The sequence below is a fragment of the Mesoplodon densirostris genome, chromosome 19 (genome assembly GCF_025265405.1).
Source record: "Mesoplodon densirostris isolate mMesDen1 chromosome 19, mMesDen1 primary haplotype, whole genome shotgun sequence".
NCBI lineage: Eukaryota > Metazoa > Chordata > Mammalia > Artiodactyla > Ziphiidae > Mesoplodon > Mesoplodon densirostris.
This window is the reverse complement of record NC_082679.1, coordinates 42,180,196-42,197,260: the sequence shown is the minus strand read 5'-3', so window position 1 is coordinate 42,197,260 and position 17,065 is coordinate 42,180,196. Positions and strand designations below refer to the sequence as shown.

At 40.3% G+C, this 17,065-nt stretch overlaps 1 protein-coding gene across 3 annotated transcripts in view; it reads left to right on the top strand.

Annotated features, from left to right (window-relative positions):
• The window catches only part of CDH8 (cadherin 8), a 358,644-nt gene that overhangs the window by 193,954 nt on the left and 147,625 nt on the right, over positions 1-17,065 (top strand). For all 3 annotated transcript variants that reach the window (XM_060083245.1, XM_060083246.1, XM_060083247.1), the window contains exons 4-5: positions 4,087-4,254; positions 14,980-15,167. In XM_060083245.1, coding sequence (XP_059939228.1) covers positions 4,087-4,254; positions 14,980-15,167 — 356 coding nt within the window. The remainder of the gene's footprint in view (positions 1-4,086; positions 4,255-14,979; positions 15,168-17,065) is intronic.

The following is a 17,065-nucleotide window of genomic DNA, read 5'->3' as shown; positions in this document are numbered from 1 at the left end:
ACTCCCCACTTAACCTTAAAATATCAGGAAACCTACTCTCAATGTTGTACAATAAAAGAAGAAGGTGTGAAACCTCCCAGGTGTGCAGCTTCCCAGATGGGTCATCGTCAGCAACTCACTTCACTGTATACGTATTATTCTCATGTTACAGATAAGGAACCAAATACCTGTCTTGCCGTCTCAAGGAGCAGTCCTTTAGACAGCTATATGCGATGACATTGATGTACTTTTGACCTGTAGATGTAAGAATGACATGGTGGAAACATGTTTGACACTTGGCTAAAGAACCAGTATCCTAAGCATATCTTTTAGGGTCCTGGCAGGAGTGGGGTGATTCAGGAGAGTTTAATGAGGGAAGTACTGAGAAAAGTATGGCCAGGTTAAGAGAGCCCATTAAGGAATAGGGAAGCCCACAAGGCCAGGAGCAGAAGTGCTAATGTCATTCCTAGACCTGAAGGAGCCAGGGAAGGAGGTGCTAACAGACACTAGAGTTTTGCTCTAGTGTTATCCCAAGATAAAAACTGTAGATAGCCAAGCATGTGATTGAGGTACTGGGTGGTCTGGAACCTCACCCTGCTCCAGCCTCCCTATCTCCTAGGGTAGTGTGCATTGGTGGAGTCTAACACAAAGCCAGCAAGTAAGTCCATCCATAGAGGTCACTCTCCCACGCCAAGAGTAGGTGCAGAATGCTGGAGAGTGGATGTGGAAGAGCAGCTGGCAAGTGTTCAGCACTCGAACCAGTATCCAGATAAGCATTAAATTCTGTTTGGGAAGCCAGAAGGGGAGGGGAGACAGTACGGTTGGGTAACTACTGTGTGACAAGAACTTTGCATGATTTATCTCACATAGTCTTAGAATCCCCTTGATGAGAGGCTGATTATTATCTCCATTTAACAGGGGAGGTGAGCCCTGGTGGGTTTAATAATGTGTTCATGATCACAAAGCTCGTGTGAGGATAATATGAGAAACCGAACTTGCTTGACTTCAGTAGGTTGGAGCATTTATAAGGGGACTCTAACTTGTCAGCAGATGTGCATCGTAGGTAGTAGGAAGCTGTATACCATGATGCTGGAGGACATCAACATTTCTGTAATAGGTGGAAACCCAGGGAGCTCTTCTTGTCCCATTAAAGCAAGGCCCTCTGTCATGATGCTTCACTCATATTCTGATACAACTCACAGACACTGACCCAAGTATGCTATTTTCAAACGAGCTTCAAAACTATTTTAATTCCATGTGTCTGAGAGACATCACAGTTTTTTTTTAATTTACGCTCATGATATATTAAAAAAATGATGAGAATAATACATACCAGTCTTCTCTGACTCTGAGGAAGCTGTAAAAATTCTTCCACTGAAGTAACCTAAGAGGATTAATGTGTAGACCTTAATCCATCAACTTCTTTGAAAACAGTTGCTGCCTCCCTTGAGGAATTATATCGCTTTTCTCTGATTATTAGAAGCTCTACATCAAATTCCAAAGTCCAATGGATGGCTTTAATTCATGATGACCTTAAATTGTGGTGGTACCTAAACTTTACAAACTACAAGTTACTCACGTTACTAGCACGGGGTAAAACTGTTTTCTAATCCTTCTTACTGGAATTGGGCCCATACTGAAGATTCTGAGTCATGAAAATATACATCCATAGCGGAGTAACTGTGTTGGCATCTTGCCATGCTGATAATGAGGTTTTCTTATTGTTTTTTTTTTTTTTTTTTTTTTTTTTTTTTTGCGGTACGCGGGCCTCTCACTGCTGTGGCCTCTCCCATTGTGGAGCACAGGCTCCGGACACGCAGGCTTAGCGGCCATGGCTCATGGGCCCAGCCGCTCCGCGGCATGTGGGATCCTCCCAGACCGGGGCACGAACCCGCGTCCCCTGCATCGGCAGGCGGACTCTCAACCAGTGCGCCACCAGGGAAGCCCTTATTGTTGTTTTTACTGTCTTTTGCCTAGATGTTTATTTTCCCCTCAGCAATGCCTCACAGTGATCCAAATCAGAATGATTGCTATATCTCTATTTTTTCTCCTTTCAGTTTTTTGTTTATAACCATATATGTATGACTTATTGACTTATATTACAATATGGTCAAATCCTGAAACAAATCACTGTATTGAAAGATATCAGTATGTTACTATCCATATTTCCAAATAGGCAGGGTTATCCAGTTGAGTGCTCCCTGAATGAGAAGCTCTGATATAAAGGTGGCTTCAAGGTTGAAGAAAGTGCATAGGAACTGACAGTTTTTCCCAGAGCCTGCTCACTGACTGGGTGGATTAGATTTCCCTGGGCACTCTTGTGCTTCGGCTGATACTTGAATGATTCAGGGACTTGAAATCCTTGCAAACCTTTTACAGACAGATGATATAATTAGAGCATATGAGTCCAAAAACACAGGATTACAACTTCAGACATGACCAAGTGATTCACTCATCTTCAATTTGAATTGAACATTTATGATGTCCCTGAGGTTAGAAGTGAGGGGCAAATTGTCTTTAATGCAGAGAATTTTCTTTCACTTGGTCCAGAGAGGTAACACATTCATTCAATAGGGATATTCTGGGCTAGTGACAAACACTTCTATTATGGGCTTTTAGTAATGTGGGGTGGGCATCTAATGGCATAGAGTTAAGTAAAACTGTAAGACACAGAAAAATATAGTATCATCATAATAAGATATCTGGATAGTTATTTGAAATGGGAAAAATAGCAATATCGGTTAATATGGGAATGTCCAAGTTACTCATAGTACATTAATTCAATGAAAAATTATGCAGCTATAAGAAGTAATGAGGGGCTTCCCTGGTGGTGCAGTGGTTGAGAGTCTGCCTGCCGATGCAGGGGACACGGATTTGTGCCCCAGTCCGGGAAGATCCCACATGCCGCGGAGCGGCTGGGCCCGTGAGCCATGGCTGCTGGGCCTGCACGTCTGGAGCCTGTGCTCTGCAATGGGAGAGGCCACAACAGTGAGAGGCCCGCATACCAAAAAAAAAAAAAAAGTAATGAGTTGGGCCTCTAACCATTGACAAGATCTGAACGATATCCATTGTGTGAAAAAAAGAAAGTCTCAGAACAGTGACTATACTGTGATCACATTTGTGGTTAAATGTTCATATGCACATTTGCACATTTGTATGCATATACATGTGAAAATATACACATCAATATGTTAGCAGTATCTGTCTATGAAAAGAGGTATGAGGGTAGGGAGAGGGCTAAATAAAGATTTTTCAAAATAACATCAGGTGTATCTAAGAAGATTTTGAATCTTTAATAAGAATATTAAATTACTAGTGACACACACAAAGAAGCAGAAGATGAAACCCTGAAAATATGTTAGAAAAAATACTAATATTTTAGCACTGATATTATGTTATTTTATATGATTTTATGTTTACTCCCTTTTCTTTTTCTATATCTTCCCATTTCTCTAAAATATTTATTACTTTTACTATAGTCATGATGTAACTAAACAATTAAAATATAAATGTAGTTGAACAATGCCTTAGGATTTAGACACTTGCCTATATTAACTCTGATTGGCATTTTATTTGTCTGAGTTGATTCTAATCATTTCTTTCTTTCATCTCTCTGATGTATTTGTGAGCCTCAGAATGATTTATCTTTGACCTCAGAGCCTTCTAGCTATTTGTGTATTTACATCTCTTGTAGGGGAATTGGAGTCTGTGATAAATCATAGGATTCTTTCACTTCCAGGATTTTCCTGAGTAGATGAAGCTGTGTTATGATTTATACTTTAATTTGGTAGGCAAGAGTATGTCATTCAGCTTACTTTCTAATGTATATATTTGTAAGTTTTTTTTATATACATTATAAAATGTATTTTTGCAAGTTATCCACTACTGTCTATGACTACAGTCTTTCTCAGTGTTGGCATCAGAGATGCACACCAGCTAAATGTCAAGAGAAAACAGAAAATTATCTGAGTGGGGTCCTGATGTATGCACGTGTGTGTTTCTGTGTGTGTGTGTGTGTGTGTGTGTGTGTGTGTGTGTGATTCACACATTGATTTTTGAATGAGCTGTCCGGCTGAAAGTCATTGTCCCTTTTTTTTTTCCCCTCAGCAATTATAAAAACTGCCCTTCCCAATATGGACAGAGAAGCCAAGGAGGAGTACCTGGTTGTTATCCAAGCCAAAGATATGGGTGGACACTCGGGTGGCCTGTCTGGAACCACAACACTTACAGTGACCCTCACTGACGTGAATGACAATCCTCCAAAATTTGCCCAGAGTAAGTGAATTCCCCACACTGGTGACCATCTAAGTATGATGTTTCCCTTTGAATCTATATTCTAATTTTCAGTGATTTGAAAAACTGATAGCCATCACTGAGTGCTTATTATGTGCAAGGTATGGTAATTCATATATGTGAAAAATTATGAACTCGCCTATCATTTTGGTACTAAATGTATCCTCACTTTACAGGTTTCAAAGAATTTAAGAACATTTCTGAATATTAAGCATAAAGTAAACAATGGAGCTGAGAATTAGAACCAGCAAGTTTGGCTGCAAGTTTTGTGCTAATTTCTCTATTGCATGATACCTCCCATTAAGAAAACTCAAGAGAATGATTGAAATGCACCTCAGATATTGTTCTATCAATAGTCCCACTTGTATAAAAGAAACTAAATCTCTAGAGCCTGAGGTGGGGAAGGCAGATATACAGTACATTTGCTGCAAAATATACACTCCTCCTTCCTGTGGCTGGCAGGACATCAGTTATCACTGACTCTACCCGTTCCTACTTAAGCTGTGCTTGGCCCCAGAAACCTCTCAACAGCATTGTAGGCAGCCACCATCAATGAATCAAGGAGACAATCATTATTTGCCAACTTTCTTGTACTCTCATAGAACCCTTTCCTTCTGTGCATTTATCCAAGTAATGTGACATTAGAGAGATGATTTGGGAAGGACTTTCTGACATGGAGAGTCTTGTAATGAGAGAAACAAATGATGAATAGGAATTAGCTGGAAGAAGGTGAAACTGGGGAAGGGAGGATGGACATTGCAACTGGAAGAAAAGGATGTCCAAAAGTCCCAAGGAAGAAGGGTGTACGGCCCTGGATGAGAACTGAAAAAAATTCACTACAGCTGGAGCACGAGGCTGGAGAGTTAGGTGAGGCAGGAGTTAGCCATCCTTGGATTTGCAGGTCATTTTAAGTACCATGACCTTTATCCTAAGATCACTAGGAAGCCATTAAAATATTTTAATTTGTAGGTTAAGTAATAAGATTTGAGTCTAGGGAAATCAGAGAAAATGGAATCTGGCCTTCTTCCAGTGTCTTTCCACACTGCAGCCAGTTAAGGGGTGCTTGTAATCATTCATGTAAAGGTGATGGAAGCCCTGGCAAGCAAGGTTGGTCGCAGTGGGAATGGAGAAAGTGCATAAGGGTGTTAGATATTTAAGAGATAATGGTAACAAAAATTTAAGGATAGATTGCATTTTCAGTTGAGGAGGTGAGTTATCCTATTTCTGACATGAGAGATTACATGCATGCTAGTGCTCTTTGCTGGGATAGGAAATACCTTAGGAAAACCAGCTTTTGAAGAGAGAGAGAAGAGAGGGGAGGGAGAAGGAGAGTGAGAGAGGAAGGGAAAGACAGAGGTGCGGTTTGAAAATGACACATTTGAGGTACCTTAGAGAATTTCTCTGCAAACATGCCAAGGTAAAGAACAGAAAAGATGCATTTCATTAAGAATTTTAGGAAAAGTGGGAGTGAGAGCGGTGCCTCTTGACCAGTTTTGCTTCACCGACTCAGCTGTGGGAAAAGCACCACACCTGGGTCCAGCTGGAAGTGGGGGCTTGGACTTTAATCCACTGGAACATTTTCCTTGTGGATAGCATGAGGTAGAGCTTCAAGATGTCGGAGGAGTGAGCCGTGGAGATATCATATACATCAGAAATACATCTACATGTGGAACAACTCCTACAGAACACCAACTGAACACTGGCAGAAGACCTCAGACCTCCCAAAAGGCAAGAAACTCTCCACGTACCTGGGTAGGGCAAAAAAAAACCAAACAGGGACAAAAGAATAGGGATGGGACCTGCACCTCTGGGAGGGAACTGTGAAGGAGGAAAGCTTTCCACACAGTATGAAGCCCCTTCACTGTCAGAGACAGGGGGTGTGCAGGGGGGAAGCTTTGGAGCCATGGAGGAAAGCGCAGCAACAGGGGTGCGGAGGGCAAAGCGGAGAGATTCCCGCACAGAGGATTGGTGCCGGCCAGCACTCACCAGTCCCAGAGACTTGTCTGCTCACCCGCCGGGGCCGGCGGGGGCTGGGAGCTGAGGCTCGGGCTTCGGTCGGATCCCAGGGAGAGGACTGGGGTTGGCTGCATGAACACAGCCTGAAGGGGCTAGTGCGCCACAGCTAGCCAGCAGGGAGTCTGGGAGAAAGTCTGGAGCTGCCTAAGACGCAAGAGACCATTGTTTCGGGGTGCGCGAGAAGAGGGGATTCAGAGCACTGCCTAAATGAGCTCCAGAGATGGGCGCGAGCTGTGGTTATCAGCACAGAACCCAGAGCCGGGCATGAAACGCTAAGGCTGCTGCTGCAGCCACCAAGAAGCCTGTGTGCAAGCACAGGTCACTATCCATACCTCCCCTCCCGGGAGCCTGTGCTGCCCGCCACTGCCAGGGTCCCATGATTGAGGGACAACTTCCCTGGGAGAACACATGGCGCCTCAAGCTCTTGCAGTGTCATGCTGGGCTCTGCCGCTGCATTCTGTACCCCTTCCTCCCCATGGCATGAGTGAGCCAGAGCCCCCTAATCAGCTGCTCCTTTAACCCCGTCCTGTCTGAGCAAAGAACAGACGCCCTCAGGTGACCTACACACAGACGCAGGGCCAAATCCAAAGCTGAACCCCAGGAGCTGTGCAAACAAAGAAGAGAAAGGGAAATCTCCCCCAGCAGCCTCAGGAGCAGCGGATTAAATCTCCACAATCAACTTCATGTACCCTGCATGTGTGTAATAGCTGAACAGACAACGAATCATCCCAAATTGAGGCAATGGACTTTGGGAGCAATGATATATATATTTTTTTCCTTTTTCTCTTTTTGTGAGTCTGTATGTGTATGCTTCTGTGTGAGATTTTGTCTGTATAGCTTTGCTTTTACTATTTGTCCTAGGGTTCTGTCTGTCTGGGGTTTTTTTTTGTTTTTTTTTTTTTAGTATAGTTTTTAGTGCTTGTTATCATTGGTGGATTTGTTTTTTGGTTTGGTTCCTCTCTTCTTTCTTTCTTTTTTTAAATTACTTTTTAAATAATTTTTATTTTTAATAATCATTTTTTATTTTTTAGTTTAATAACTGTATTTTATTTTATTTTTTCCTTCTTTCTTTCTTTTTTTCTCCATTTTATTCTCAGCTGTGTGGATGACAGGGTCTTGGTGCTCCGGCCAGGCGTCAGGCCTGTGCCTCTTAGTTGGGAAAGCCGAATTCAGGACATTGGTCCACCAGAGACCTCCCAGCTCCACATAATATCAGACGGTGAAAATCTCCCAGAGATCTCCATCTCAACAACAAGACCCAGGTCCACTCAACGACCAGCAAGCTACAGTGCTGGACACCCTATGCCAAACAACTAGCAAGACAGGAACACAACCCCACCCATTAGCAGAGAGGCTGCCTAAAATCGTAATAAGGCCACAGACACCCAAAAACACACCACTGGACACGGTCCTGCCTACCAGAAAGATGAGATCCAGCCTCATCCACCAGAACACAGGCACTAGTCCCCTCCACCAGGAAGCCTACACAACCCACTGAACTAACCTTAGCCACTGCTGGCAGACACCAAAAACAACAGGAACTATGAATCTGCAGCCTGCAAAATGGAGCCCCCAAACACAGTAAGTTAAGCAAAATGAGAAGAAAGAGAAACACACATCACATGAAGGAGCAAGGTAAAAACCCAACAGACCAAACAAATGAAGAGGAAATAGGCTTTCTACCTGAAAAATATTTCAAAATAATGATAGTAAAGATGATCCAAACTCTTGGAATTACAATGGAGAAAATGCAAGAAACGTTTAACAAGGACCTAGAAGAACTAAAGAGCAAACAAACAATGATGAACAACACCATAAAAGACATGAAAAATTCGCTAAAAGGATTCAGTAGCAGAATAACTGAGGCAGAAGAATGGGTAAGTGACCCGGAAGATAAAATAGTGGAAATAACTACTGCAGACCAGAATAAAGAAAAAAGAATGAAAAGAATTGAGGACAGTCTCAGAGACCTGGGACAACATTAAACACACCATCATTCGAATTATAGGGGTTCCAGAAGAAGAAGAGAAAAAGAAAGGGACTGAGAAAATATTTGAAGAGATTATAGTTGAACACTTCCCTAATATGGGAATGGAAATAGATAATCAAGTCCAGGAAGCTCAGAGAGCCCAATACAGGATAAATCCAAGGAGAAACACACCAAGACACATATTAATCAAACTATCAAAAATTAAATACAAAGAAAACATTAAAAGCAGCAAGGGAAAAAAAACAAATAATATACAAGGGAATCCCCATAAGGTTAACAGCTGATCGTTCGGCAGAAACTCTGCAAGCCAGAAGGGAGTGACAGGACATATTTAAAGTGATGACAGGGAAAAACCTACAACCAAGATTACTGCAAGGATCTCATTCAGATTCAATGGAGAAATTAAAACCTTTGCAGACAAGCAAAAGCTAAGAGAATTCAGCACCACTAAACCACCTTTACAACAAATGCTAAAGGAACTTCTCTAGGCAGGAAACACAAGAGAAGGAAAAGACCTACAAAAACAAACCCAAAACAAATAAGAAAATGGTAATACAAACATACATATCGATAATTACCTTAAATGTAAATGGACTACATGCTCCCACCAAAAGACACAGATTAGCTGAATGGATACAAAAACAAGACCCATATATATGCTGTCTACAAGAGACCCACTTCAGACCTAGAGACACATACAGACTGAACGTAAGGGGATGGAAAAAGATATTCCATGCAAATGGAAATCAAAAGAAAGCTGGAGTAGCAATTCTCATATCAGACAAAATAGACTTTAAAACAAAGACTGTTACAAGAGACAAAGAAGGACACTACATAATGATCAAGGATCAATCCAAGAAGATATAGCAATTGTAAATATTTATGCACCCAACATAGGAGCACCTCAATACATAAGGCAAATGCTAACAGCCGAAAAGGGGAAATCTACAGTAACAGAAAAATAGTAGGGGACTTTAACACCCTACTTTCACCAACGGACAGATCATCCAAAATGAAAATAAATAAGGAAACACAAGCTTTAAATGATACCTTAAACAAGATGGACTTAATTGGTATTTATAGGACATTCCATCGAAAAACAGCAGAATACACTTTCTTCTCAAGTGCTCATGGAACATTCTCCAGGATAGATCATATCTTAGGTCACAAATCAAGCCTCGGTAATTTTAAAAAAATTGAAATCATGCCATGTATCTTTTCCGACCACAACGCTATGAGACTAGATATCAGTTACAGGAAAAAAACTGTAAAAAATACAAACACATGGACGCTAAACAATACACTACTACATAACCAAGATATCACTGAAGAAATCAAAGAGGAAATAAAAAAATACCTAGAAAAAATGACAATGGAGACACAATGACCCAAAACCTATGCGATGCAGCAGAAGCAGTTCTAAGAAGTTTATAGCAATACAATCCTACCTTAAGAAACAGGTGAACCTAAAGCAGTTAGAGAAAGAAGAACAAAAAAAAACCCAGTTAGCAGAAGGAAAGAAATCATAAAAGTCAGATCAGAAATAAATGAAAAAGAAATGAAGGAAACGATAACAAATATCAATAAAACTAAAAGCTGGTTCTTTGAGAAGATAAACAAAATTGATAAACCATTAGCCAGACTCATCAAGAAAAAAAGGGAGAAGACTGAAATCAATAGAAGTAGAAATGAAAAAGAAGTAACAACTGACACTGCAGAAATACAAAAGATCATGAGAGATTACTACAAGCAACTCTATGCCAATAAAATGGACAACCTGGAAGAAATGGAAAAATTTTTAGAAAAGCACAGCCTTCCGAGACTGAACCAGAAAGAAATAGAAAATATAAACAGACCAATCAAAAGCACTGAAATTAAAACTGTGATTAAAAACTTCCCACAAACAAAAGCCCAGGACCAGATGGCTTCACAGGCGAATTCTATCAAACATTTAGATTAGAGCCAACACCTATCCTTCTCAAACTCTTCCAGAATTTAGCAGAGGGAGGAACACTCCCCAGCTCATTCTACGAGGCCACCATCACCCTGATACCAAAGCCAGACAAAGATATCACAAAAAAATGAAAACTACAGGCCAATATTACTGATGAACATAGTTGCAAAAATCCTCAACAAAATACTAGCAAACAGAATCCAACAGCACATTAAAAGGATCATACACCATAATCAAGTGGGGTTTATCCCAGGAATTCAAGGATTCTTCAATATATGCAAATCAATCAATGTGATACACCATATTAACAAATTGAAGGAGAAAAACCATATGATCATCTCAATAGATGCAGAAAAATCTTTTGACAAAGTTCAACACCCATTTATGATACAAAAACCCTCCAGAAAATAGGCATAGAGGGAACTTACCTCAACATAATAAAGGCCATATATGACAAACCCACAGCCAACATTGTCCTCAATGATGAAAAACTGAAACCTTTTCCTCTAAGATCAGGAACAAGACAAGGTTTCCTGCTCTCACCACTATTATTCAACATTGGTTTGGAAGTTTTAGCCACAGCAATCAAAGAAGAAAAAGAAATCAAAGGAATCCAAATCAGAAAAGAAGAAGAAAAGCTGTCACTGTTTGCAGATGACCTGATACTATACATAGAGAATCCTAAAGATGCTACCAGAAAACTACTAGAGCTAATGAATGAATTTGGTAAAGTAGCAGGATACAAAATTAATGTACAGAAATCTCTTGCATTCCTATACACTAATGATGAAAAATCTGAAAGCGAAATTAAGGAAACACTCCCATTTACTACTGCAACACAAAGAATAAAGTACTTAGGAATAAATCTACCTAAGGAGACAAAAGACCTGTGTGCAGAAAACTATAAGACAGTGATGAAAGAAATTAAACATGATACAAACAGATGGAGAGATATACCATTTTCTTGGATTGGAAGAATCAACATTGTGAAAATGACTATACTATCCAAAGCAGTCTACACATTCAATGCAATCCCTATCAAACTACCACTGGTATTTTTCACAGAACTAGAGCAAAAAATTTCCACCGTTTGTATGGATAAACAAAAGATCCTGAATAGCCATAGCAATCTTGAGAAAGGAAAATGGAGCTGGAGGAATCAGGCTCCCTGACTTCAGACTCTACTGCAAAGCTACAGTAATCAAGACAGTATGGTACTGGCACAAAAACAGAAATATAGATCAATGGAACAGGATAGAAAGCCCAGAGATAAACCCACGCACATATGGTCACCTTATTTTTGATAAAGGAGGCAAGAATATACAATGGAGAAAAGACAGCCTCTTCAACAAATGGTGCTGGGAAAACTGGACAGCTACAAGTAAAAGAATGAAATTAGCACACTCCCTAACACCATACACAAAAATAAACTCAAAATAGATTAAAGACCTAAATGGAAGGCCAGACACTATAAAACTCTTACAGGAAACCATAGGCAGAACACTCTATTACATAAATCGCAGCAAGATCCGTTTTGACTGAGCTCCTAGAGAAATGGAAATGAAAACAAAAATAAACAAATGGGACCTAATGAAACTTAAAAGCTTTTGCACAGCAAAGGAAAACATGAATAGGACGAAAAGGCAACCCTCAGAATGGGAGAAAATATTTGCAAATGAAGCAACTGACAAAGGATTAATCTCCCAAATTTACAAGCAGCTCAATATCAAAAAAACAACCCAATCCAAAAATGGGCAAAAGACCTATAGATATTTCTCCAAAGAAGATATACACATTGCCAAGAAACACATGAAAGAATGCTCAACATCATTATTAGAGAAATGCAAATCAAAAGTACAATGAGGTATCACCTTACACCAGTCAGAATGGCCATCATGAAAATATCTATAAACAATGAATGCTGGAGACGGTGTGGAGAAAAGGGAACCCTCTTGCACTGTTGGTGGGATTGTAAATTGATACAGCCATTATGGAGAGCAGTATGGAGGTTCCTTAAAAAACTAAAAATAGAACTAGCATACAACTCAGCAATCCCACTACTGGGCATATACCCTGAGAAAACCATAATTTAAAGAGTCATGTAGCACAATGTTCACTGCAGCTCTGTTTACAATCGCCAGGACATGGAAGTAGCCAAAGTGTCTACTGACAGATGAATGGATAAAGAAGATGTGGCACATATATACAATGGAATATTACTCAGCCATAAACAGAAACAAAATTGATTTATTTGTAGTGAGGTGGATGGACCTAGAGTCTTGCAGAGTGAAGTAAGTCAGAAAAACAAATACCATATGCTAACACATATATATGGAATCTAAAAAAAAAAAATTGGTCATGAAGAACCTACGGGGTGGATGGGAATAAAGACACAGACTTACTAGAGAATGGACTTGAGGACACAGGGAGGGGGCAGGGTAAGCTGGGACAAAGTGAGAGAGTGGCATGGACATATATACACTACCAAATGTAAAATAGATAGCTAGTGGAAAGCAACCACATAGCACAGGGAGATCAGCTTGGTGCTTTGTCACCACCTAGAGGGGTTGGAGGAAGGGAGACGCAAGAGGGAAGAGATATGGGGATATATATATATATGTATAACTGATTCACTTTGTTATAAAGCAGAAACTAACACACCATTGTAAAGCAATTATACTCCAATAAAGATGTTAAAAATTTTCTTTTTTAAAAGAATTTTAGAATTTTCACCTCTGGCCATTCAGAAATTAGGGAACAATGCAACCCTTTTAAACCAAATGATTGAAATAAAAAGCGCCATCTCTTGCATCTTTCCCCTGACTCTTGTTTTCTTTTCAGTTGCCATTATAGTTAATGCGCTAACATGCAATTCCTCTTTCTCAGAAAATTATTGTTTCAATTAAGTGGTGGCGGATAAGTTTCAAGTGTTCCCTTTCTTAGAGGTAATATCGATTAACTACGATCCCACTGAAAGGGATGATGAGAGTAGGAAGAATAAAAGTGGATAAAGAAATGTTTCATTGGCTTGGTTTCCCAAGGCTTCCTGATGCAGGGTTGGTAGCAAGGTGAGCCCCTTGCTGTCTTATTTAATAAGCACACCTCAAGGAATCATCTGAAAACTTTACCTGAAATACAAAGTTGAAGGGAAATGGAATCATTACACCAATTATGAGGGTATTGGGAGACTTGTGCTAGACCAATGAGTTTTGGTGCCTTCCTTATGGCAAAACTGTTTGGAAAACATTTTTGTTCCCTGGTCACATAATGTTATGATTTCAAGAGGCACTAACTTCATCATTAAATAAAAGTGTGTTAGTTCTAGAAGAAAGCCTTGCCCATCATCTAAAGTAATCTTGTTATCCTGGGTAAAATGAGACTTAGTTTATCCAAGGGACTCAGTGATTGAGTTCAAACTAGAATTAGGTAATGTTCTCCAGGTATAATTTTTCCTTTTGGGTTTATGGTTCATTGAATGTTCATTTTTCCCTTGTTCTTGTTGCAATGGGACTACAACTTCCTGGTTGTCTGGGTTTGGGTTCCCCGGAAACAGGCACTGAGACAAGGATTTGATTATAAGTAGTTTATCTTGGAGATGATCCCAAGAAACGCCAGCAGGGAAGTGAGAATTGTGAGCGAGAGGAGGTAGAAAGCTGACAGTGTGCGTTATCAAGCCAGTGATGACTGGGGTGACTGGAGCTTCATTCCACTGGGGAAACTCTGGAGTACTGTAAATAAACAAAAGAAAAGGACCAGCTTAAGATTATCCTGCCAGAGAGGGCAAGGAGCCTGGAATTTTATATATTAAGTTGCATGAGCCTTTGAGGGCTGCTTCTCTGGGGTTGTTAATTTTCTGATAGTTCTGGACTGACAGGCAATGTACAAAATGGGTTCTGAAGTCCAGAGGAAACCCTCAGCAAAGAAATACAAGAGTTGGCAGTTGGCTGTAAGGCAGGTGTGGTAATGGCCAGGGGTTATGGGGTTGGGGTACCGGCAACTTCCCCTGCACCAATGAAAGTGAGTGACACCAGTACAACAGCCAAAGTGATCTGAATAAAAATGGGACTAATATCACTAATTAGACACGTTTTCCTGCCCCCATAGGAGAAGCCACATACACTGTAACTGTATTTAGCCTAGAGAGTTTTGAAGGTAGGATTTTTGGTCTTCAGAGCAAGGAGAATTTTAGTAACAAGAGGAGTGTTTCATGTGTCTGAACAGCTTGCTGCAGGGCACAGCAGAAGCTTGGTAATTGGATTTTATCAAAAATGGTCTACAAGTCTGTAAATATAAAGGTAACTTCAAAAGTGACTTTCAGTATGTTACACATTGCATCTATCTGTGCTGAAATTAGCTTAATAGTTTATGTTGGGCAACAATGAATATCCCCAAGGGCAGCCAATGTGATTATACAGCAAATTGGAAAGAACATTCACATAGACTCACTAATATCCTGATATAACTCTGCTCCAAATATGTACTTGGTAAACATATGGTTGAGTAAGTCCCATAACTCAGAAGAGTTTCAAAGAGAGATCACTGCTTCTTCCGGGAACATTTGTCTCTGACTCATTTAAAAGACTGTACGTTCCACAGTGGAAAGGATGTTTTTGTCTTTCCCGTCACTTTATTGGTAGTATCTGTACAGAAGTAGCCAGAGCAAAAGAGGTGCCCAATACATATTTGTTAGATGAATGAATGAAGAATGGAATATGTGCAGTGCTCAGTGTCTCTCCTCTTTCCTAAGGTCTGTATCACTTCTCGGTACCAGAAGATGTGGTTCTTGGCACTGCCATAGGGAGGGTGAAGGCCAATGATCAGGATATTGGTGAAAATGCACAGTCATCATATGACATCATTGATGGAGACGGAACAGCACTCTTTGAAATCACTTCTGATGCCCAGGCCCAGGATGGCATTATAAGACTGAGAAAGGTAAGCTCAGGAAGGTTTTATTCATCTTCAGAATACCTCTTTGAAACTTGAATGTTGAAGGTGGTAGGGGTTGGGTGGGCTTCCTGACATAATCTTACAACTGAAGGAGGTTTGCCTTCTTGAGCTGTGCAAAAGTGAGTGCTTTTTGCACATCCTATCTTCTAGTCCTGCTTTATATTTCAGCTAAACCTCGGTAAACAGTGGCCATGGTGGTGCTAGCCTTCCACCTCACCCATCATTTCTTTCCTCTCTGTGTTTCAGTGTTTTTCCATGAGCTGCAGGAACTTGCTCAGTTCTTGTCCAGAGCATCCACCTATGTAGGAAAGCCAACACTCTGAAGGCAACCTTTAAGCAATGAGGGACAAAGATTGGTGGACAGTTCCTATTCACTGAAGAAATTATTGTGAGGCATATTGTTTATGATTCCTTAGAGGATTTTCAGTGGGAATAATCCTCATAAGCCCATAGAGGTGGCAAGTTCAATGGCTTTTCATCCTTTTCTATAGAACTCTCCCCATTTCTAATCTCCTGCTTCCTAGAATATCTCTGCAAAATGCATTCAAATTCCCTGTGTCTTCACTGCAGGCTCTGCTTTTAGGGAAACTCAAAGACAGACAAAGTCGTCAGCTTCAGTTATTCAGGCTAGTTCTGGCACTGGAAGGACAGGGCCCACCCTGCTATCATTAGATACTCCTAACTGTGATCAAATGACCAAGCATTGTGGTCAATGAAGCTCATCTTTGCTTTTTTCCTGGGTGTGGGCCTACCATTGGAGAAAGAAACATCTCCATAAATAATACAAAGAATGTATGGCTTTTTAAAAATTGGAGTATAATTGCTTTACAATGTTGTTTTAGTTTGTGCCACAAAGTGAAGTGAATCAGCCATATGCATACACATATCCCCTCCCTCTTGGACCTCCCTCCCCGCCTCCATCCCACCCAACTAGGCCATCACATAGCACCAAGCTCAGCTCCCTGTGCTATACAGCAGGTTCCCACTAGCTATCTGTTTTACACATAGTAGTGTATTTATGTCAAACCTAATATACCAATTCATCCTCCCCTTCCCTTCCCCTCCATGTGCACACGTCCGTTCTCTACATCTGCCTTTCTATTCCTGCCCTGCAAATAGGTTCATCTCTACCATTTTTCTAGAGTCCACATATATGAGTTAATAAACGATATTTGTTTTTCTCTTTCTGACTTACTTCACTCTGTATGACAGACTCAAGGTCCATCCACATCTCTACGAATGACCCAATTTCATTTCTTTTTGTGGCTGAATAATATTCCATTACATATATGTACCACATCTTCTTTTTCCATTCAGATATTGATGGACATTTAGGTTGTTTCCATGACCTGGCTATTGTAAATAGTGCTGCAATGAACATTGGGGTACATGTGTCTTTTGGACACATGTCCAAAATATGGTATATGCCCAGTAGTGGGATTCCTGGGTCATATAGTAGTTCTATTTTCAGTTTTTTAAGGAACCTCCATACTGTTCTCCATAGTGGCTATATCAATTTACATTCCCACCAATAGTGCAAGAGACTTCCCTTTTCTCTGCACCCTCTTCATCATTTGTTGTTTGTAGATTTTTTGATGATGGCCATTCTGACTTGTGTGAGGTGATACCTCATTGTAGTTTTGATTTGCATTTCTCTAATAATTAGTGATGTTGAGCATCTTTTCATGTGCCTCTTGGCCATCTGTATTTCTTCTTTGGATAAATGTCTGTTTAGGGCTTCTGCCCATTTTTAGATTGGGTTATTTGTTTTTTTAATATTGAGCTGCATGAGCTGTTTATATATTTGGGAGATTAATCCTTTGTCAGTTGCTTCATTTGCAAATATTTTCTTCCATTCTGAGGGTTGTCTTTTCATCTTGTTT